Consider the following 23890-nt stretch of genomic DNA (forward strand, 5'->3'; position numbering starts at 1 on the left):
AAGAACAATGAAGCTTCTAGGAAGATGCTTGAAACTCAACTGGGGCAATTGGCTAAGCAGTTGGCTGAACAAAACAAAGGCGGATTCTCAGGTAACACTAAAGATAACCCTAAGAATGAGTCTTGTAATGCTATTGAATTGAGGAGCAAAAAGGTTTTGACACCTTTAGTTCCAAAAGCTCAAAAGAAGGTTGATGAAGTAGTTGAGATGGAGGAGAACGGTGTAGTTGAAAAAAATGATGAGGGTGTAGTTGAAAAAGAAAATGATAATGGAGTAGTTGAAAATGAAAGGAAGAAAAAAATAGAGGGAGAAAAAAGTGAGAAGTTAATTGATGAAGATTCAATCTTGAGGAAGTCGAAGAGTCAAATTTTGAAAGATGGAGACAAACCACAGGTTATTCCATCATATGTGAAGCTTCCATACCCTCACCTTTCAAAGAAGAAAGAAAAGGATGAAGGTCAATTCAAGAAGTTCATGCAACTTTTCTCACAACTTCAGGTGAACATTCCTTTCGGCGAAGCTCTTGATCAAATGCCGTTGTATGCTAAGTTCATGAAAGACTTGTTGACTAAACGAAGGAAGCCTAAGGATGATGAGAACATTGCACTTTCTGAAAACTGTAGTGCTATTCTTCAAAAGAAGCTGCCACCTAAGCTGAAGGATCCTGGTGCTTTTACTATCCCTTGTTCAATTGGACCGGTAGACATTGGAAGAGCTTTATGTGACTTGGGAGCAAGTATAAATCTGATGCCTCTTTCAATGATGAAGAAGCTTAAGTGTGGGGAACCAAAACCAACAAGAATGACCATTACTTTAGCTGATCGGTCAATCTCTTATCCTTTCGGTGTGCTTGAAGATGTGCTAGTCAAGGTTAATGACTTGGTGTTCCCGGCAGATTTTGTGATCTTAGATATGGCTGAAGATGAGGATATGCCACTCATTCTAGGAAGACCTTTCCTTGCGACTGGCCGTGCTTTGATTGACATTGAGAAAGGAGAGCTAATGTTGAGATTCCATAAGGAGCAAGTAGTGTTTAATATATTTGAGGCCATGAAGCACAAAGATGAAAATCCCAAGTGTTACCGGATTGACATTGTTGAAGAAATAGTTAAAGATGACTCTTGTGAACATCAACCAACACACCCTCTTGAACGTGCAATTGTGAATTCTATAGAAAAAGGTGAAGATGATGAAGATCTTGAAGTAAGTGATTGTGTGAAGCAACTAGCAGCAAGCAAGCAAGAGTTGGGTCCGGTAAAAACAGAAGAATTAATGGGTAAGCACTCTATAGATGCTCCTATTTTGAGTGGAGAAGGAGAGAAAAATCCAGAATTAAAAGAACTCCCTTCTCACTTGAAATATGTTTTTCTCACTAAGGATGCCTCTAAACCAGTAATCATCAGCAATACCTTGACACCTTTGGAAGAAGAAAAATTGATGAGGGTGTTAAGAGACAATCAAGGAGCTTTGGGGTGGAACATTTCTGATTTAAAGGGTATTAGTCCAGCTTATTGCATGCATAAAATACACATGGAGGCTGAATACAAACCGGTGGTTCAACCTCAAAGGAGACTTAACCCAACAATGAAGGAAGTGGTAAAGAAAGAGGTGCTGAAGTTACTAGATGCAGGTATGATCTACCCTATCTCAGATAGCTCATGGGTAAGTCCAGTTCATGTGGTACCCAAGAAAGGAGGAATGACGGTGGTAGCAAATGAAAAAAATGAATTGATACCTACCCGCACCGTCACTGGTTGGAGAATGTGTATAGACTACCGGAGGTTGAATACCGCAACAAGAAAGGACCACTTTCCATTACCATTCATGGATCAAATGATTGAGAAACTGGCTGGCCAAACCTTTTATTGCTTCTTGGATGGGTATTCAGGGTATAATCAAATTGCAGTGGCTCCGGAAGATCAAGAAAAGACTGCCTTCACTTGTCCATTCAGTGTGTTTGCTTATCGAAGGATGCCCTTTGGGCTGTGTAATGCGCCGGCAACCTTTCAAAGGTGCATGCTTTCCATCTTCTCTGATATGATAGAGAAGAACATTGAGGTATTTATGGACGATTTTTCTGTTTTTGGTAAGTCTTTTGATCAATGCTTGTTCCATTTAAATGCTGTACTTAAAAGATGCACCGAAACTAACCTTGTTTTGAATTGGGAAAAATGTCATTTTATGGTAACCGAAGGTATAGTTTTGGGGCATAAGATAAGTGCTAAAGGCATTGAAGAGGACCAAGCTAAGATTGAGGTTATAGAGAAACTTCCTCCACCAATCAATGTTAAAGGAGTGAGGAGTTTCTTGGGGCATGCCGGTTTCTATCGGCGGTTCATAAAAGACTTTTCTAAAATTTCCAAACCCCTCTGTAACCTCTTGGTCAAAGAAAACGAGTTTAATTTTGATTCTGAATGTCTAAATGCTTTTTCTTTGATTAAAAACAAGTTGGTAACTGCACCAATAATCATTGCACCCGATTGGGATTTACCTTTTGAACTTATGTGTGATGCAAGTGATTATGCTGTTGGTGCAGTCCTAGGCCAACGCAAGAACAAATTTTTTCATGCAATTTACTATGCAAGCAAGGTTTTAAATGAAAATCAAGTTAACTATTCCACAACTGAAAAGGAATTGCTTGCGGTAATCTTTGCATTGGAAAAATTTCGTTCTTATCTAATAGGCTCCAAAGTCATTGTTTTTACAGATCATGCAGCTCTCAAATATCTCTTAACAAAAGGGGATTCAAAGCCTCGACTGTTGAGGTGGATCCTATTATTGCAAGAATTTGATCTTGAAATTCGTGACAAGAAGGGAGTCGAGAACGTGGTAGCTGACCACCTCTCAAGGCTGGAGAATGACGAGGTAACAAAGAAGGAGAAGGCCATCAAGGCCGAGTTCCCCGATGAACAGCTGTTTGCTATTGGAGAAAGACCTTGGTTTGCTGACATGGCAAACTTTAAGGCCGGCAACATAGTTCCTGATGATCTGACCTACCCTCAGAGGAAAAAGTTCTTCAAAGATGCAAACCACTACTTGTGGGATGACCCGTATCTGTTTAAGGTAGGTACTGACGGTTTGATTAGACGTTGTGTTGCAGGTGAGGAAGCACATAGTATCATGTGGCACTGCCATAGCTCAGCTTATGGAGGCCACCACAGTGGAGAAAGAACAGCTGCAAAAATTTTGCAAAGTGGATTCTGGTGGCCCACCCTTTTCAAAGATTGCCACGACTTCGTCACAAGATGTGACAAATGCCAAAGGACAGGTAACATATCAAAGAGGAATGAAATGCCCCTAAAAGGAATCATTGAAGTTGAACCATTTGATTGTTGGGGTATTGATTTTATGGGACCATTCCCTTCCTCTTACTCTTATCTCCATATTCTAGTCTGTGTTGATTATGTCACAAAGTGGGTTGAAGCGATACCATGTGTTGCTAATGATGCCAAAACGGTTGTCAACTTCCTTCAAAAGAATATTTTCACTAGGTTTGGAACCCCTAGAGTATTGATCAGTGATGGGGGGAAGCATTTTTGCAATAATTTTCTTGAAAATGTGCTCAAAAAGTATAACATTAAGCACAAAGTTGCAACTCCCTATCACCCACAAACTAGTGGTCAAGCAGAGGTTTCAAACCGACAGCTGAAACAGATTCTGGAGAAGACAGTTGCGTCAAATAGGAAAGATTGGTCTAGGAAATTAGATGACGCACTGTGGGCATATAGGACAGCCTTTAAGACCCATCTTGGGTTCTCACCCTATCAGTTAGTATATGGGAAGGCATGTCATCTTCCAGTCGAGCTGGAACATAAAGCTTATTGGGCCATTAAGGCCTTGAATTTTGATCAAGTAGCCGCTGGTAAGAAAAGAATTTTGAAACTTAATGAACTTGAGGAGATGAGGCTTAGAGCGTATGAAAATGCACTCATCTATAAAGCCAGGACAAAAAGGTATCATGACAAAAACTTAGTGCCTAGGGATATTAACTGTGGACAACTAGTTTTGTTGTATAATTCCAGGTTGAAGCTGTTTCCTGGGAAGCTCAAGTCAAAATGGTCTGGACCATTCTTGGTCAAAAGTGTGTCACCATATGGAGCTGTTGAACTAGTGACACCTGAAGGAGATCGAAGTTTCAAAGTTAATGGACAAAGAGTTAAACCATACCTAGGTGGCGACCTACCTAAAGGAAGGGTGGCACTCATTCTGAAGGACCTCTGAGGATCCTTAGCAGTCAAGCTAGTGACGATAAAGAAGCGCTGGGTGGGAGGCAACCCACTAGATTTACTTTGTTTTTCAATACATTCAGTTTTTATTTTCTTTTTAATGTCGAAGTCCATTGAACTATTTCCCTATTGTAATTGCTCCTGCACTTGTTTATTATTAATGAATTTGTTTTGTTTCATGTGACCTATTCCAGTTTAGTAACAGTTGTTTGATGAAACGGTATTCCAAAAGTTCTAAAGGAGGGGTGACTTGATTCCAAGGTGAAGTGTACGGCGTTGCTAGGTAGTCACATACTCCCAGAAATCTCAGCCATAAGGTTCATTGCCAAATTTATTTTTCAATTTACTTATATTTAGATTAGTTTTCCATGCAACTACATTTCTAGAACTTGCATTGTTTCTCTATTATTGATTGGTCTTTGTCAATTACACACTGAGGCAAAAGTGCTTGGTCCTGTGAGCCTTTTTGAAGCCTACCCTGTTTTAATTTGTTGAATTTATCCTTTCTTAACCAATTGTGAGCCGGTAGGATTAGAACTTTTTGTTCGGTGACAAACTACATTACAAGCCTAGAGACTTTTAGGACTTGTCCCTTAATGAATTTCTGAGTTAAGGCATTGTAGAATGTTGCTAAAGATTAAGTTTGGGGTTGCTATTGGAATTTGCAACCAACTAAGTTTGGGGTGGGGGTACTAGAGAATTAGAGAACAAAAATGAAAGAATTATGAAATTGTCATGCAAAATATACACATAAAAATGGTGTATCAAAAAAAAAAAGAAATTGAATGATGAAAAAGGGACAAAACATTGAAAATCCGAGTAACTTCAAACTCGAGTGTCCCTAAATGTTAAAAATATTCTCTAGTACCTTTGCATTGATTGTTATTCCACAAGGTGAATGATTGAAGGATTGAATTTTGTGCTTTAATTTCCGTAGGAATGCCTAACTCAAATTTTGTGTAGCCTACTTATCCAAATATATCCCACCTTTCACCTAAGCCCCGTTATAACCCTAAAGACCTCAAAAGTGTGTAATGATATTGACTTTGATTGATGTTTAGAAACTTTTCAAGCGTATGGTAATATGTAGACCTGCATGTCGACTGGTAGAACCCTGTTTCAATTTGATGCGAGGAGTTGTGAATTGGTGGATGCGAACAAGTCAAACTAGCTCATCTTTAGCTAGAAGGAGAATGAACTTTTGGGTACTATCGTTTTGTCAGGTAACTGTTATTTTACTGTCATTTGTCACTGTTGCAAGCAAATTCCTTGAGGACAAGGAATGGTTTAAGTTTGGGGTTGTGATGACATTCTGTCATTACGTAATATTAGGGACTTATTGTGACATTTTGATAGAGTTCTCATGCAATTTATACTGTTCTGGAGTGCAAAAAGCTTAAATATTGAAGTCTGTTCGAAGGAAATCGCGCCACGCCAATTTCAAGCCGTGCTGCGATTTTTGAAGCAAAATTACATCCTCCCTGTTTGAGGGAAATCGCGGCACGCCTATATACATGGCGCGGCGCGATTTTGACGGGTCAGGCCCATGACTTCTATAAATACTGCACTCAATCTGAAGAACAAGAGTTATGATTTTGGAGAGCAAAGTGTGATTTTGAGACATCGGAGACGGCTAGAAGGGCGATTTCTTCATCCTTTTACCAATTCATGTATGTTTTAATTATTTCATTGATTATGCTATTTGTAAACTCGATTATGAGTAGCTAAATCTCTTAGAGATTAGATCCGAGATGAATCTTTGTAACCCTAATTGACACATGTTGCTGTGAAACTCTATTTTGTTTATGAATTCAATTCTAGTTTATTCAATTCAATTGTTCTTAATGCTTTTTATATCTTGATCACATATAACTTGATTTCGTGAGAATGAATGACCACTGACCATGGCTTTCAACTTAGACCTAATTGAATTGTTCTAATAAACAGGGTTAGTCTAGGAATAGATAATCGTTTGTTAGTGATAATAGGTTAACGTTCGGTAAAACCTTCAAGAATTATTAGACCACCTAAGGAATTAGGGGCTGTAGTTTAAGAAGAGGGTCCTAACTCAAGGGATTGATTAGGGCTAACTTGTTAATCGTCGTAAACTAAAAGAGGGTTCATAACAAATAGGTGCAGTAGACCAATTAGGGGAACTTAGAGGATTCGACGGATCTGATCTCATCTTTCTCTCATATTTTCTTAACCAAATCTTTATTTTCTGTTACTTGATTTAATTAAAATCAAACCAAATCTACCGCCTAGTGGCAAATTAAAATAAACTTTTACACATCCTATTCTTATAACGCAATTGAATTATTGAAGTTAAAACAGTCCTCGTGGGATCGATATTTTTACTACTTCGATAGTATTTGGTGCACTTGCCAAACGCCTATCAGTTATCCTTTGTTTCCATCAACTACCATTAACAAACTACAACCATGCTCGACCCCGTGTGTCTTCTTAGGGTTTCCCATTAACCACAGAGGTTATAAATGTTTTGATTTGTCGCATAGAAAGATCATTATTTCCCGCCATGTAATTTTTGATGAGACCCAATTCCCCTTTTCCCAACTATCTTCATCACCTCTCTCTGACTATAAATGTTTCACTGATGACTTACACCCACATATTGTCCACCAGTGGAATAATCCTACTTTACAACTTCTTCCTGGTAATCCTCCTAGTCCTCCACCTGACCATCTGTCTTCCTCTATGGCCGGACCTCCTAATACTTCTCCTACCATGACATCTTCTTCCACCTCCACTGATTCACCTAATACCTCTCCATCACCTACACCACCGGCCCCGCCCGCACCTCCTACTAGGACCATGGCCACCCATAGCATGCGAGGTATCCACAAACCCAGAAAACTCTTTAACCTTTCTGTCACCGTTGATGATCCTACCATCTCACCACTTCCCAAAAACCTTAAACTAGCCTTATCTGACCCTAATTGGAAATCCGCAATGTAGTCTGAATTTAATGCTCTTATTAGAAATAATACGTGGGATTTGGTTCCACAACCTTGTGATGTTAACATTATTCGTTGTATGTGGATTTTTCGTCATAAAAAAAAATCTAATGGTGTTTTTGAGTGTTACAAGGCTCGTCTTGTAGGTGATGGCAGGTCACAGATTGCAGGTGTAGATTGTGATGAGACATTCAGTCCTGTAGTAAAACCGGCGACGATTCGCACCGTTCTCACCATTGCACTGTCCAAATCCTGGCCTATTCATCAGCTAGATGTTCAGAATGCATTTCTACATGGTGACCTTCATGAGACAGTCTACATGCATCAGCCACTAGGTTTTCGTGATCCTCATCGCCCAGATTATGTGAGCCGATTGCGAAAATCACTTTATGGTCTTAAGCAAGTGCCTCGTTCCTGGTACCAGCGCTTTGCTGACTTTGTCTCCACCATTGGATTTCAGCATAGCACTTCAGATCACTCACTCTTCATCTACCGGCGTGGCTCTGATATGGCTTACTTCTTGCTTTATGTTGATGACATCATCCTCATCACCTCCTCCCATGATCTTCGAAAATCCATCATGGCACTCCTTGCATCTGAGTTTGCCATGAAGGATTTGGGTCCACTGAGTTACTTCTTGGGCATTTCCGTGACTAGACATGATGGTGGAATCTTCCTCAGCCAGAGTACTTATGCTAGTGATATTATTGCTCGAGCAGGCATGGCCTCGTGCAAACCTTCTGCTACTCCAGTTGACACCAAACAGAAGCTCAGTACCACCGCCGGCACTTCATATAACGATCCTACTCTATATCGAAGTCTTGCAGGAGCCTTGCAGTATCTTACTTTCACCCGACCTGACATCTCTTATGTTGTCCAACAGGTGTGTCTTCACATGCATGCCCCTTGCACCGACCACATGCTTGCCCTCAAACGCATCCTGCGTTATGTTCAGGGCACCCTACACTATGGTTTGCATCTTTATCCATCCCCTATTGAGAAACTTATCTCCTACACTGATGCTGATTGGGGTGGATGTCCTAACACCCGTCGTTTTACCTCTGGCTATTGTGTGTTTCTTGGTGACAACCTCATTTCCTGGTCTTCCAAACGACAACCCACACTTTCTCGCTCCAGTGCAGAAGCTGAGTACAGGGGTGTTGCTAATGTGGTTTCTGAATCGTGTTGGCTTCGCAATCTTCTCTTAGAGCTTCACTACCCACTTTCCTAAGCTACTTTGGTGTACTGTGATAATGTTAGTGCCATCTACCTTTCTGGTAATCCAGTGCAACATCAACGTACTAAACATATTTAGATGGACATTCACTTTTTTCGGGAAAAGGTCTCGCGTGGCCAGGCACGCGTCCTTCATGTTCCTTCTCGTCATCAGATTGCTGACATCTTCACCAAAGGCCTACCTCGAGTTCTTTTTGATGATTTTCGGACCAGTCTAAGCGTCTCTGAACCTCCCGCTTCGACTGCGGGGGTGTGATAGAATATTTGACTTTATGTAATTATGTTAGTAATTATTGCTTGACTTTATGTAATTATGTCAGTCATTATGTTAGTTATTATTAGGTAATTACTCTCCATTATTTTGTAATTACTTTCCTAGGTTTGACTCTACCTATTGTAACTATATGTACTCTTGATCATTATCAATGAAAGGCACGGAATTGATTTCCTTCAAAGACGATCTCATGGTAATTTTAGAGAGTCTTCGACAACACAATTTACTCAAATCCATGATAACACAACACCTGGAAATAAAAAGTACATATAATAGGTTTGCTAAAAGAATTATGGCGTAAATAAACACAATACATAAGGACTTAATGATAGAATGATAGAAATTTTACCAAATAGCTAGAATTAATATATATCCTCCGAATACAAAGACTTGATGATAAAATGGTAGAAATTTTTCTTCTTATGATGATATGGAAACCCTTTTAAGGACTCGTTTGCAAGAGCGAATTGAACATCGTATGATTTCATTACATATGGTTATGAGTAGAGATGTGTGATAAGAGTGGGAGAACAAAAAGAATTGATGTACGCCACCAAAGCTTCACATGTATAGTGGTGAAGTAGAGATGTGGTATAAGATGGAGGGCAAAATTGAAATGAAAGTAGAGATGTGAGTTGATATGTAACATATAGATAAGAGTTGTGAATATAGATTTATAAATATGCACCACCAAAGTTCTATATTTCTAGTGGTGAAGTAGAGATATGAGATAAGAGCAGATCAGCGAAATTGGAATTTTGTGGCCAAAAATATGTGACAAAATAGACAGTCCAGGCAAAAATTAGATGTTTGCTGATGAGATGTAATTCAACAAAAACTTGTATGGCTTAGTGGCAAAAATTGTTGAGGATGACCATTTGCAACCGGGTTTAACTTCCTGTAAGTAATTTTTTTTATAAAGATTTTTAAAGCTAGTCAAAAAGGGCGGGATTAGGTTAATTACAGCTACTATATAACATTTAATATGATTAGGTTAATTAGGGTTACTAGCAACACTATATAACATTTAATATAATAAAGATAAAGATAAATAGATAGATAATATTGTTTCAATGAAAAAAGTCTAGTGGATTTTAAAAGACTATTTAAAATTTTAATTTTAAGATTTTAAAAGACTATCGAGATTTGTAATTTGGATTTCAAAGGATTTGTATCATAAGATTTTATAGAATTTGAAATGACTTTATGGATTTTATAAGATTTTAAGGGACTAAAAAAACACTCTAACAAATTATTCTCAATACACATTTTTTATTTGTTAAAAATCAAATTATTCCCACAAAATTCAATTCTACATATTTAAAATTATGTCATCCCTAACAAATCTTTCAAAAAAAAAAAATTATTTGTCAGCCCTCATTTTGTGTTTGAAATTAGAGAAGTCATTTGAGTTTTCCTAATGTTTGTGTGTTGAGAATTTTTTGCAAGGGTGTTTTTTATTTTCCTAGTATTGTGTATACACTTTACATTCTAAAACTAAGAATTGTATACATGATGAAATATATCTAGTGAAAGGGCTTTCTGGCGAATCCTCTTAGAGCACAAGAGAGTACTACGTCACGGAGGAGCTACTATAATTAAAGAGCACCATCGATGATAAGTGAAATTAATGGATTGAATTTTTTAACTTGTGAAACTGTTATCGAGAAGCAATGTTTCATGATAAGTCCTCGTGAGCTTAGCTCAGTTGGTTTGGACAATGCATAATATATGGTCCGGGGTTCGAACCTCGGCCACCACCAAAAAAAATGTTTCATGATAAAAAGACAAATAAAATGAGGGCCAACGATAAAAAAAAAAAAAAAAAAAAAAAAAAAAAAAAAAACTGGAAAAATGAAGAAAGACAACCAGAAGGCCACGAGAAAGAAAGCCAGAAAAAGTTGCCAGGAAGAAGTCTCGTTGAAGAGGCAAAACATGACACAAATAACTAATTGTGAGAGTCTCACAAAGTCTCACACAAGTAGTTGTGAGGTTGTTAAATAAGTGATGTTCTCATATTTTTAACTAAAAAGTCTCACAAAATCCACCATTTCAAAGAATCCATCAAAATCTTTATATTTTTGAATACCAAGAGACATTTTATAAGTTATGAGAAATTTTGATTGAATACCAATGGATTTCGTGGTCCTGAATAAAAAATATTGATTGTCTTGATTGAATACCAAAAGATTCTTTTATATTTTAAAAAAGTCTTGATTGAATACCACAAGATTGTTTTATAGTTAAAAAGTCTTTTAAAATCTCTTGAAATCCCAATTCAATACATGTAAGTTTACAATTTGATTATTTTCAAATTCTAAATTATGCTAATATATACAATTCAACAATTATGTATTATAGTAGGATTTACCATATGTTGCAGATCCTGTGGTATATCAAAACCAATGTTATACTTATCGACATACACTCTTTCTAACACATGCGATAGGAAAATAGGGAATATAATACTAGTATATGAAAGGACTTTTGACTGAAAATTGCATATTTCAATTTCTTTCACATGTGAGTCTTCTTGAGTCTTTCAATTTGCTTTTTTTTAATATGCCAATTGCCTTAAGCAAGTGTGCAATTTTTCTTTTTATCAATTATATTGTCAAGTGTAAGCTTTGCTATCCAGCTTTCTAGTTTTGTCTTTTACCCAACAAACAAGTACTACTAATAATACTATGCATTCACTCACATGCTACTCTTCTTGTATCAAAAAGTAGTACTAATCAATTTACTTGAGAGTTTTCTCAATCTGCATAGATCTTAATTTTCTTCAAAATTTAGATCAAAGTCCTTCCTTGCTACTTTGCTTTAACAAAAGCAATAGAAGATGGCTGCAACTATGATAGGAGGTTCTTTTCTCTCTGCAACTGTTCAAACCTTAGTTGAGAAACTTGCTTCAAAAGAGTTTCTTGATTACATCAAAAACACTAAGCTCAATGTCTCACTATTGAAGCAGTTACAAACAACATTGCTCACTCTTCAGGCTGTGTTAGATGATGCCGAGCAGAAGCAGATCAACAATCCTGCTGTCAAACAATGGCTTGATGACTTGAAAGATGCTGTCTTTGATGCCGAGGATCTGCTCAATCAGATCAGCTATGACTCTCTTCGGTGCAAGATGGAGAGTAAACAAGCTGGAAACAAAACTAATCAGGTGTGGAACTTCCTTTCATCTCCTTTTAAAAACTTCTATGGAGAGATCAATTCCCAGATGAAGATCATGTGTGAAACCTTGCAACTTTTCGCACAACATAAAGATATCCTTGGTTTGCAAACTAAAAGTGGTAGAGTTTCTCATAGAACACCTTCAAGTTCTGTGGTGAATGAATCTGTCATGGTTGGTAGGACGGGAGATAAGGATAGACTAATTGATGTGCTGGTATCAGACAATGGCACGGACAGAAATAATAAGTTAGGTGTTGTTGCAATTTTGGGTATGGGAGGTGTCGGTAAAACGACCCTCGCTCAACTTGTTTACAATGATGAAAAAGTTAAACAATATTTTGATCTCAAGGCATGGGTTTGTGTATCGGAGGATTTCGATGTTGTTAGAATAACCAAATCTCTCCTTGAATGTGTTGTTAGAAATACAACATCTGTCAATTCAAAGGTCTGGGAAAGCAATAATCTTGATATCCTTCAAGTTGAATTAATGAAACATTTGATGGATAGAAGATTTTTGTTTGTGTTGGACGATATATGGAATGACAATTATATTGACTGGGAAGAGTTAATAGCACCCTTAATAACCGAGAAACTAGAAGCAAGGTGATCATAACAACACGCGAACAAAAAGTTGCAGAGGTCGCACGCACATTTCCAATTCATAAATTAGAACCTCTATCTGATGAACAGTGTTGGTCATTACTCTCGAAGCATGCATTTGGTGCTGAAGACTATTGTTGCAGTAAATACCCAAACCTAGAAGAGATTGGGAAGAAGATTGCAAGAAAATGTGATGGATTGCCAATAGCTGCGAAAACACTTGGAGGACTTATGCGTTCAAAGGTAGGTGAAATGGAGTGGACTGCAATACTTAATAGCGATATATGGAACTTACGAAATGATACAATTATGCCCGCTTTGCATTTGAGTTATCAATACCTTCCATCGCGTTTGAAGAGATGTTTCTCCTATTGCTCAATTTTTCCAAAAGATTACCCACTTGATAGGAAGAAATTGGTTTGGATGTGGATGGCAGAAGGCTTCCTTGATTATTCTCAAAGTGAAAAAGCAGCGGAGGAAGTTGGTGATGACTATTTTGCTGAATTGTTATCTAGATCGTTAATTCAACAATCATATGATGGTACGCAGAGAGAAAAGTATGTCATGCATAACCTTGTCAGCGATTTAGCGACATTCATATCTGGCAAAAGTTGTTGCAAACTTGAATGTGATAATATCTCTAAAAATGTCCGTCATTTGTCATATAACCAAGAATATTATGACAATTTCACGAAGTTTAAGAATTTGTACAGATTCAAATTCTTGCGAAGCTTCCTTCCCACATGCTTTTGGAGAGGAGGAAATTACTTATCCATCAAGGTGGTTGATGATTTGATACCCACACTCAAAATTTTGCGCATGTTATCACTATCAGGTTATGGAAACATAACAAAGCTACCAGATTCAATTGGTAACTTGGTGCAGTTGCGGTATCTTGATCTCTCCTTCACAAGAATCAAAAGCTTGCCTCATACCACATGTAACCTTTACAATTTGCAAACCTTGATTTTATGCGGTTGTTGTGATCTCACTGAATTGCCAATCAATATGGTAAATTTAGTAAATTTACGTCATCTTGACATAAGTGGGACTGATCTAAAAGAGTTGCCCATAGAAATTGGTGAACTAGAAAACCTTCAAACTTTAACTGTTTTTGTAGTGGGGAAGGGACAAGTAGGGTTAGGTATCAAAGAGCTTAAGAAATTCTCACACCTACAAGGAAAACTTACCATCAATAACCTGCATAATGTCATCGATGTCAAGGAGGCACACGATGCCAACCTGAAAAGCAAAGAGCAAATTGAAGAGTTGGAGTTGCTATGGGGAAAACACAGTGAAGATTCTCTAAAAGTGAGAGTTGTGCTTGATTTGTTGCAACCACCAATGACCCTGAAGAGCCTGAAAATTGACTTGTATGGCGGGACAAGCTTTCCGAGTTGGTTGGGAGATTCCTTGTTTTCCAACATGGTGTCCCTTTGCATCAGTAATTGTGACTATTGTGCGACACTTCCACCACTAGGTCAGCTACCATCTCTCAAGGATCTAGAAATATATGGTATGAAGATAATAGAGACAATTGGCCCAGAGTTCTATTTTGTAAGAGAAGGAGAAGGTTCCAGTTCTTCCTTCCAACCATTTCCATCCCTTGAGTATTTGAAACTCCACGACATGCCAAATTTGAAGGAGTGGTTTCCCTTTGAAGGCAACAATTATGCCTTTCCTCGTCTTAGATCTTTGAAGTTACATGATTGTCATGAACTTAGGCGACATTTGCCAAGTCACCTTTCTTCCATAGAAGAAATTGAAATCAAAGGGTGTGATCATCTATTGAAAACACCACCTACTTTGCATTGGCTGTCATCAATAAAAGAAATGAAAATTACATGTCATTTAAGTTTAGAAGGGCATGCTGAAAGAATGCAACAGCCGTTGCTTGAGAGTGATTCCCCGTGTCTTCTACAGTGTGTAACGATCACTAGCTTTTTGGGTCTATTTTCTTGGCCTAAAATGATTTTGAGCAGCACATGTCTTCAAGAATTGGAACTCTATGAAATTCAGTCTCCCATAAAATTTCCGGTGGATGGCCTTCCTACTTCGTTGCGGTCACTTTCTATTTTTAGATGTGAGGAGTTGTCATTCATGCCTCCTGAAATGTGGGTCAATTACACATCGCTCGAGAGTTTGTATTTATGCGCTAGCTGTGGTGAGCTTACATCATTCCCACTTGACGGTTTCCCTGCGCTACAAAGCCTTACCATTTGTGATTGTAGGAGTCTGGATTTGATTTTTATTTTAGAAAGTCCTCCACGTCGGCAGTCAAGCCTCCGATCACTTAAAATCATATCCCATGACTCAATTGAATCACTTAAAGTTAATGTTCGGATGGACACACTCACTGCTCTTGAAAAGTTGTTTCTTGAATGTCTAAAGTTGTCATTTTGTGAAGAAGTTTGTCTACCTCCCAAATTACGATCAATTGATATTATATCCCCAATAACAACGCCGTCTGTAACAGAATGGGGTCTCCAAGGCCTCACTGCTCTTTCAAGCTTAAGTATTGGATGTGGTGATGATATTGTTGACACATTGTTAAATGAGATGTTGCTACCGATCTCCCTTGTGGATCTCAAAATTGTTTTTCTCTTCCAAATGAAGTCCTTTGCTGGAAATGGACTTCAACACCTCTCCTCTCTCGAAAATCTTTACTTTCATTATTGTAAACAGCTTCAGTCATTGCCAGAAAATTTCCTCCCCTCCTCGCTGAAATCACTTCAATTTCATGATTGTAAAAAGCTTGAGTCATTACCAGAACACAGCCTTCCTTCCTCTCTGAAATCACTAAGGCTGTATGATTGTAAAAATCTTGAGTCGTTACCAGAACACAGCCTCCCTGACTCTATTAATGTGCTGGTCATCCAATCTTGTCCTTTGTTAGAAGAAAGGTATAAAAGGAAGGAACATTGGTCCAAAATTGCTCACATACCTGTCATAAAAATAGACGGCCTAGTCACAATATGAGCCATGATAAAGCGAGAGAAGGAAGAGTTGCATTCTCGTATCAAGTACGTTTTTCTTTAACTTCTCTAGTCAAAATAATTTCACTTTTGTACAATCTAAAGAGCTCTGTAACTATGACATAGTAAATTTTCCACAGCAATGATCTATGTATGAGGTTTACTATATGCTCATTTGATAAGTAACACACTGTTACATTTATCAGAGCTGGAATAAGTCATTATGATTTGCTATGAAATGTGCTTGCTTGTGAACATAAAGAGAATTATTTGTTTTTGTTATCTGGAATCTGAATGGAATTGTCTGAAGAACAATTTATAAAGTAATTTTCTTAACCTCTTTCAGCACATTCTTTGCAACAGATAGCCAAAGTTATTACCTCTCGATATAGAAATCAGTTTTCTGTATTTTTTAAGTTTGTTACGAACTAGTTTCCTTGCTTATATTGTCTAACTACTTTTTCTAAATCGCCAAAAAATTTCACTTCCTGGCTCATTCATTCTGTGCAAACTGTTAGCAAATTTTAATTTGATTAATTGAATCGTCACTCGTATATTTCAATATTGAAAAAGAAATTAAATTTATATATCATCTCTTCTGTCTTCCTTTCAGGAAATCGAGACCTAAATGGATGAAAATCAGCTCACATGATGAATTGAAGACAAAAGTGGGACATGTTATTACTGTCATGATTCTTCTTGTAAAAATGTTTGAGAGGTGCCAAATGTATGGTTTCCATTGAATTCCACAAGATCGGATTTTCTTATCATTGAATGCGCCTTTTTATGTCCTTCATAACCTGCATGAGTCAGTCAGACATACTACTAAGCAGTACGTAATTCTTGAATCCATTTACTTCACGTTTCAAATCTATTCCAAGTCCTACTTAATTTTTTTATTGTTCTTGTTGTGTGGGACTTCAATTTTTTAATTTTTAAAATCCATTATGAACTTTTAAAGCCAATTTTTAAAGTACTTAAAAACTAAAGATTCAGATTTTGAACTTTTCAAAATCATTTCAGCTCAGTTTGGTTCATAGTGTAGTAATTCAGTTGGTTTTGCACATGTACAATTCTAATGAAAACAGTTGATTTGAAAATATAAACTTGGTACATTTTCTTATAAACAACGGTAACTGAAAACCTTTGTTTCACTTTGCAAGCCACAGTTGTTATAGTCTGCTGCTGTAAGTCTTTTGGCTCGCTTGGTTGATTTTTCATGAACTTGTGTTCTCTTTTCTGGTTTTCTGATCTGTCAAGCTCAGTTTTGTGATCTTTGGTCTATTTGGAAAATTTGGTGGATCTTGATGTGTCAAAGTGTGCTTGTTTCGCCTCTATTTGATTTTGCTATCTTGAATCTTGATGGAATGGTTTTGTCCGACAGGCTTTGGATTTCATTGCCTAGGATCCCGTTGGCTTCTCGTGGAGCTTGGTGTTTCACTATAGCTGGCTCTGATTTCAGCTTTGTGCCTCATTTTGTGTTCTCCTTCTTTTGGTTCCATTTGTCTAGTGTGCTTGTTTTTGTTGTCGTGGAGCTGCTGTATCTTTCGGTTTTGTGTTCTATTTTGTTCCTACATGCAAGTGCAGAACTTCGTACCTCATGCTGTTATAGTAAATTTTCGCCGATTAATAAAATCAATGTTTTTATAAGACATGTATGCAAAACTATAATATGTGCTTCTATTAGAGGAAGTAAGTTTCAAATGTAAGAAAGGGCACTCCAATATTAAATTGACAAGAAGCCAATGTTCATTCTCTGTGCTACAACCATATATCAATGAAACTTTTAAGAAAGAACAAAAGCATAGCTGATTACAATCATCCACAGCTCGACATTCTGTCCACAGCATATGCTTCAATATACATTACAAACAACCGAATCCAATAGCTAGATTCCCTATTATAATTCCCGCTGGAAATTAATGAATTTTTCAAGTGATATATGAGAGGTTGGTCGTGAAATTTGTACAACCGACGGAATCTGGTATACTAATTGAGAATAGCGCGATCATCGGGTATTGTTTCATACAAGTTGGTCACAAAGTAAAGATTGATCGATGCCCCCTTCTTTGATCAATTTCCTACGCTCACAAAATACAGATTGTCTGTCTAATACTATTTATGTTTATAGATGTCCAAGCATACTCAGCTCATACGAACTTGTCATGAATCATTCAATTCAAAAAGCTTGAGCTATTTTAGGTGGAAAACACATGAACAGTTTTATATTATATCTTTAACAGAACCCTTGGAACTACAGCCCTTGAAGAATGTACAATACACACAACAAGAATCAAACTCGACATCACTCTGTAGCACTATTTTCGATCATGGGGTGACTTCACTTGTATGTATCTTATGATCTAAAAGTCTTGTAAATTCATGTGAAGCTCATTAATTTGAAATATTTTTTTTTTCCTATTTTGAAACAAAGAAAATGGCAATTGGCAAGGGCCAAAGTTATTGTAGTCCAGAGAATTAGAGAAAATAACCTTCTATTTCATTCAAATATATATGGCCATGATCAAGTATCTAAATAAGTGCTTTGAGATTGACTTGTGCAATTCTGGTTTTGTTCTTGCTCAATATGCATAAACTGATCAAATAAACTATCATTATCTTATAAAACAATTGAAAACAAAGTAACACAACATATACATTAAAACTCAATCAAGTTACACATGTATAATTAACTGTGAATCACACAAACGAAACTGTCAACATTTTTAATGAACATTACAAATATTTGACTAGTAAACACATTACATTAGCTCATGTAGCATACTGGATCATATTACAAACAAAACCAAACACATATTACCCAACAAATGCAGCCACCCAAGAGTTTATAATACAATATAATTATAAATATCGAGAAAAATTGAAGAAGAATGTTTCACAACCTCATTCTTCTTCAATTTGCTCATTGTCACCAGGGATTAAAAGCAGAGACTCTGTATACATAGCCACTAGGGGTGCACTTGGTTCGTTATAGTATGAGCGATTCTCTAGCAACTGACCATTGCCATCGTACTTCACCAATCCAGTACCACCATTTGTTCCAATAATATGACCACATTTTGTAGAGCATATTGGGGGATCATACTGAATGCAAATGCCATCAATAGATAGGACAGCAGTCTTAGTCCAAGATGAATGCACTTTGTACTCTTTCATAACCCATATTTCAATTGTTTCATCCCCCATAGCCCAAAGACTGAGAAATTCTCCAAATATCCACAAATCACAATCTATAGGTTCATGGTCAAAACCATCTGGAAAAGGCATCTCTAAGAGTTTCCTTTCCACTAAATCAAAGCCAACAATAACATCCATTGATAAATCATGGCGAAAAGAGAACCAATGAATAGTCTCATTAAGGAGCGTCCCTACTTTGGGATCATCATTCGCGTCCATATAATAAGGGAAGTGAGTATACTTCACCAATCCAGGACACTCAATTTCGTTCCATGTATTAGCTCTCAATGAGAAAAACTTCAAATTTGATGAAATATTATCTTCTATTGGGTCTATACTCGTATCATAGGACACCGATACCACCAAGTAATCATCTCTTGAATGGTCATAACCAAAACCATATAGACAACATAAATATTTTGCATCTAAATTGGAAGGAGGAAAAGGTATTTGTTTGTGACGTCCAGTGGATGGATTCCATAGGTAGATGTTTAAAGAATAAGTCAAAACTATAAATCCTCTACACGAACTTTTAATTTCAAGATTAGAATAGGATTCGGGAAGCGTAAGATTCAAGTTCAGTGAAGTAGAAGCAGAATCATCGTTAAGCGATGCTTCAAAATCTATTGATCGAATTTCAAGAGCTGGAGTTGACATGAACACAATTCTATTAGTGTGTGTTGCAGTGGAAAGTTCAAAATGCGATTTTGCAAAGTGAGGATCAGAGATAAGAGATAACCATGACTTACAAACACACTTGAAACGTATAAGAGACTTCACTGGTAACCTCAACATGATTTGTATGATCAATTCATGAGGCAGATAGGTCTTCTTCTCCATTTGCCTTCCTCCTCTGCAATTGTTGTTTTGTTTCTCTTTGATTTGGATTACTAATTTAATTTGTAGGATGGTAATATATATAGTATTTACTACGTTGGTGACGAAGTAGTAATAGAGAGCTCAATGATATTTAATCCTTCTTTGGTACTCTTCACAAGTTCATTGTTGAGTACTCTTCATACATGAATGTGATGGTCAATCCTTTAAGTCAACGAACATTATTTATATATTGCAAAGGAAAAAACAGTAAACATTGCGTGAAAGCCAACCCAACATGTCACTTTTAAATTAAAAATGATTAAATACATGTAAATAGTTGAAATTCTGGAAATGGGAATCAAAGTCGTGTGTGTCATGTTTCCATCACTAACTCTTGTGTAGATAGAAAATTCAATAAAAGAGAAAAATTCATCGTGTGTTTAATAACTTCAAAGATTAGCCACCCATAATAAAACATGTGACATCGTATTTTCTCACATCTAATGATGACTTATACCTTTGCGCCTAATACAATCACTTGTGATCAAAAGAAAATGTGAAGCAAGTTCTCCAACGTCACTTTGTTTCTCAATATGACTGGAAATAGTTTGACAAGGCTTTTACTTTTCCCTCCCTATGCTATTCTCGCGCATTCTATTATTATTTTTAATTACCCTTTGATCGGATTTTATAATCTAAAACCAGTTTAGGTTCTAAAATCCGAAAAGTGTCAAAAACTAAAGGCCATCATAACTGAGAGTCATTCTTAACAAGAGTAGGGTGAAACCATCTTCGGATTGTATAATCTGAATTTTATTTATCTATTTCGGAATGTTTATTCTGAAATGTCCACTTTTAAAAAAGCAGGAAAACTATCGGAAACTTTTGAATTGTATAATCGAAAAAGTCTGAATATATAAGGTGTGCCCAGGACCTAGCAGAAGTTCACCACCTTTATCACTAAACACTCCCTATACCTCATAAAACACACCATTTTGGGCGAAAAAGTGATGGAGTAGCAATCTAGTCAGCAAGGGGATTTTACAACATTGTTTTTGTCTGAATGCAAAGGTAATGTTTATATAAAACTTCCCTCATTTGATTTATAGGCACTTTCCTTTTGATCACGTCAATGAGTCTATACTGGCACTATTTGGATTCTAAAATCTGAAAATCAGCAAGGTGATTCAGATTTTCTAATCCGAAAACCACCAGTGCAGAAACTGGTTGCATTTTCTGACCATGCTTTCGCACTATTTCAGAAATGGATGTTCCCGTTGATGTCTCCAATGAATTGCCACTTGAGATTGAAGCACCTATTGTGTTTCCGGTTGTTGCTCTTGAAGTTATAGATGATTCCGGAAATGCCAAAGTCGAGGATCCTCCACCGAAAGTTGACATTTCTTCAAGCGATGCGGAAGTAGAGGATGCTCTTCCGGTTGTTATACATCTAAATGTTGTTGTTTCTATTGATCACCGAGAACATTTTACCACGAAATAAAAGTTTGCTGTACAGAACGATTTGTTGGAGTGGGTTCGAGAGATAGCAAGGAAGCTAGGATTTTCAACCATTATCGGTTAATCAGATAAAGGTGGAAATGGCATAAATGCATTTGTTACAGTGATATGCAAAAGAGGATGTTTATATATCGAGTACAAGAAGTTGTTGAGGTGCAAAATATCTGGTTCGGTTAAATGTGAGTGCTTGTTTCGTGTGAGAGGTTATTTGTCGATTGTTGGTGATTGGAGCCTCAAAGTTGGTGACGGTGTAACACCCACGGCTAATGAGAGCAGGGGAGTGATCGCCGGTGCACAAGGCACGACAATGAGCGCCTCTCGACAGCTTATAGAGGAACCAAATCACACCAGAATGAGAGGGATCCTGAGGCCGTGTAGGTATGGGACTACATGGTTGAAGGAAGGCTTATAAGAATTGTTTGGTACTACCTATATAAACAAGATGCATCTTCTTTTCGGTAGCTCATTCCATAAGAACTCCACAGTTAAGCGTGCTTGACTTGGAGCAATTTTGGGATGGGTGACCTACCGGGAAGTTTCCCGGTAAGCGTGTGAGTGAGGACAAAACACGCTGAAAAGACTTGTGTTTGTTTGTGGGATCAGTCGGCAATGCTTAAAGTCGTCTGAGATGTTACAAATGGTATCAGAGCAGACCTTTCCCAGTATGGTGTGGTTCGGGGACGAACCAGGCGGAAGCTGGTGGGCATGTAACACCCACAGCTGACGAGAGCAGGGGAGTGATCGCCGGTGCACAAGGCACGACAATGAGCGGCTCTCGACAGCTTATAGAGGAACCAAATCACACCGGAATGAGAGGGATCCTGAGGCCGTGTAGGTACGGTGTAACACCCCGTTTTCCCAACGTCTCGACAGCTTATAGAGGAACCAAATCACACCGGAATGAGAGGGATCCTGAGGCCGTGTAGGTACGGTGTAACACCCCGTTTTCCCAACGTAAAATTTTCATAAATAAAATCAGAGTTTTTCATCATAAAACGGAATGTCACATTTCTTAAAAATCATAAATGGAATAAATAATAATTTATCCTTCAAAACGTTCAACAACATAATATTTAAAACTTCGCAGCGGAATAGTTTGACAACTTAAATAATCTTTGGCACAAGGGCCTTGATATAAAATCTCATAAAACTTAGTTCAACATCAATTCTTGAAAGATTCATAAAGTAATACGTAAGGAACAGAAAGTAAAGACATAATCCCATCCCGTTACGTATCAGAGCACCTAAGACACACTTGTGAGGAGTCCACTCACGACCGCAACTAATCTTGGTTACCTGCAAGTTACCCATACGAAGAGCAACATTTTCAAGCAAAGGGGTGAGATTTCACCAAACAACAATATTAAGCATATAATTCATCAATCACATTTAACAACTTAAACTTCATCAACTAGTATCATTAATCTTCCTACATTAGTCATAAACTTCATCTTATATTACCATAATAAATAATCATAAACATCATATATCATCTTAATCATAACATCATATATATCATCATAAATATCACAAACATCATCACATATCATCATTAGTAAACATGTAGCATCTTATCATAAATCACATAGCATCATATCATAAATCACATAGCATCTTATCATAAACAACTTCATAATCAATCTTCATAAGCAACTTCATAATCAGTCATCATAAACATCATAATCATTCATCATCTTAAGCATCATAATCATTCATAAAGCACTTCATTAATAGCTCATCAACTTGACATCTTAACTTCTTAACATCTTAACAACTCGATAACTTGACATCTTAACATCTTAACAACTCGACAACTTGACATTTTAACATCTTAACAACTTCGACTCGACTATGCAACTTCAACTTCTCAAATCATCTTGACAAATGCAAATGCATGTGGTACTATTCTAGGGCATAAGCCCTCATCGTCGTGGTTGAGCAGAAATATACTCCTAGGGCATAAGCCCTCATCGTCGTGGTTGAGCAAAAGCTCCATCGTCGTGGCTGAGCAAAAAGCTTCAGGGCATGAGCCCTCATCTTTAAATGAGTATGCATGGACTCAACATCTTACGTCTTAGAAACTTCATGAACATATATGACATCTTAACAACTTGATGACTTCATAACGACTCGACGACTTAACAACTTCATATCATCTTAACGTCTTAACATCTTATCTTAGCATCTTAAAACATCATATATAATTCACATTAATACTCATATAACAATATCACATTGATAATATTAACAGAAACATGACAGCACACAATTAATTCATCATATATCATCGTATTCAAGTATCAACAATTCATCATGCATCTTTGTAAGAACATAAATAATCATGCACAACATATTTTCATGTCAAACCAAGGCTACTGGAAAGATATCACAATTATCAACAACTTTCATGTTTACAACAAAGATCAATTCAAAACAGAAACATATGAACAAAACGCAAAAACATGAAACAGAGAATGTTGTCACCGTACAATTTCGCTAAGACCTCCTTGGAGTATTTTCATCATAACTCAAAAACTAAAAATTATATTCTTATCAAACCAAAGCCACTGGAAAGCTAACAAAATTATTTAAAACTTTCACGTTTACGCCTATGACCATTTCTGTACCGATCAATACCAGTTTTCATTTTAAATTCGGAAAAGTTGTGCTGAAAGTCCATAAAAATTCACTGTGATCTACGTGCAGTAATTTGACCATAACTCAAGTTCTATAAATCGTTTTGACGTGAGACCAACGGCATTAGAAAGCTAACATCCATACCTACGACTTTCGTGTTTACACCTAAGATCAATTCGGCACCGATCAATACCAGTTTTAATATCAAAATTCGGGCAGAATGCAGATTTTCTCCAAGTTTCACCTAATCTCATG

At 37.1% G+C, this 23890-nt stretch overlaps 2 protein-coding genes and 1 pseudogene across 5 annotated transcripts; 2 read left to right on the forward strand and 1 right to left on the reverse strand.

Annotated features, from left to right (window-relative positions):
• Positions 1–11550: 11550 nt before the first annotated feature.
• LOC146936946 (putative disease resistance RPP13-like protein 1 pseudogene) lies at positions 11551–15081 on the forward strand (annotated as a pseudogene). Its single transcript, XR_015030797.1, has one exon. The product of XR_015030797.1 is annotated as a putative disease resistance RPP13-like protein 1 pseudogene (transcript).
• LOC146936947 (putative disease resistance protein At3g14460) lies at positions 12720–17110 on the forward strand. Of its 2 annotated transcripts, XR_015030796.1 has the most exons (3): positions 12720–15511; positions 16077–16295; positions 16848–17110. XR_015030796.1 is itself a non-coding variant. In XM_085751489.1 (2 exons), the coding sequence occupies exon 1, from the start codon at positions 12720–12722 to the stop codon at positions 15465–15467; it is 2748 nt and encodes a 915-aa protein (XP_085607615.1). In that variant the 3' UTR covers positions 15468–15511; positions 16077–16337. The 2 variants fall into 2 exon arrangements, 1 of the variants encoding a protein (XP_085607615.1); XM_085751489.1 differs by lacking the exon at positions 16848–17110 and having other exon boundaries at positions 16077–16337.
• Positions 17111–18094: 984 nt separating this feature from the next.
• On the reverse strand, positions 18095–19704 carry LOC146936948 (F-box/kelch-repeat protein At3g23880-like). 2 transcript variants are annotated; one of them, XM_085751491.1, is made up of 2 exons: positions 19411–19703; positions 18095–19035 (listed from the first exon to the last, which is right to left on the reverse strand). In XM_085751491.1, the coding sequence occupies exons 1-2, from the start codon at positions 19499–19501 to the stop codon at positions 18368–18370; spliced, it is 759 nt and encodes a 252-aa protein (XP_085607617.1). In that variant the 5' UTR covers positions 19502–19703; the 3' UTR covers positions 18095–18367. The 2 variants fall into 2 exon arrangements, with proteins under 2 accessions (XP_085607617.1, XP_085607616.1); XM_085751490.1 differs by having other exon boundaries at positions 18095–19704.
• Positions 19705–23890: the final 4186 nt, after the last annotated feature.

The sequence above is a fragment of the Medicago sativa genome, chromosome 3, assembly GCF_051527215.1.
Source record: "Medicago sativa cultivar Bolivia chromosome 3, Bolivia_mono, whole genome shotgun sequence".
Lineage (NCBI taxonomy): Eukaryota > Viridiplantae > Streptophyta > Magnoliopsida > Fabales > Fabaceae > Medicago > Medicago sativa.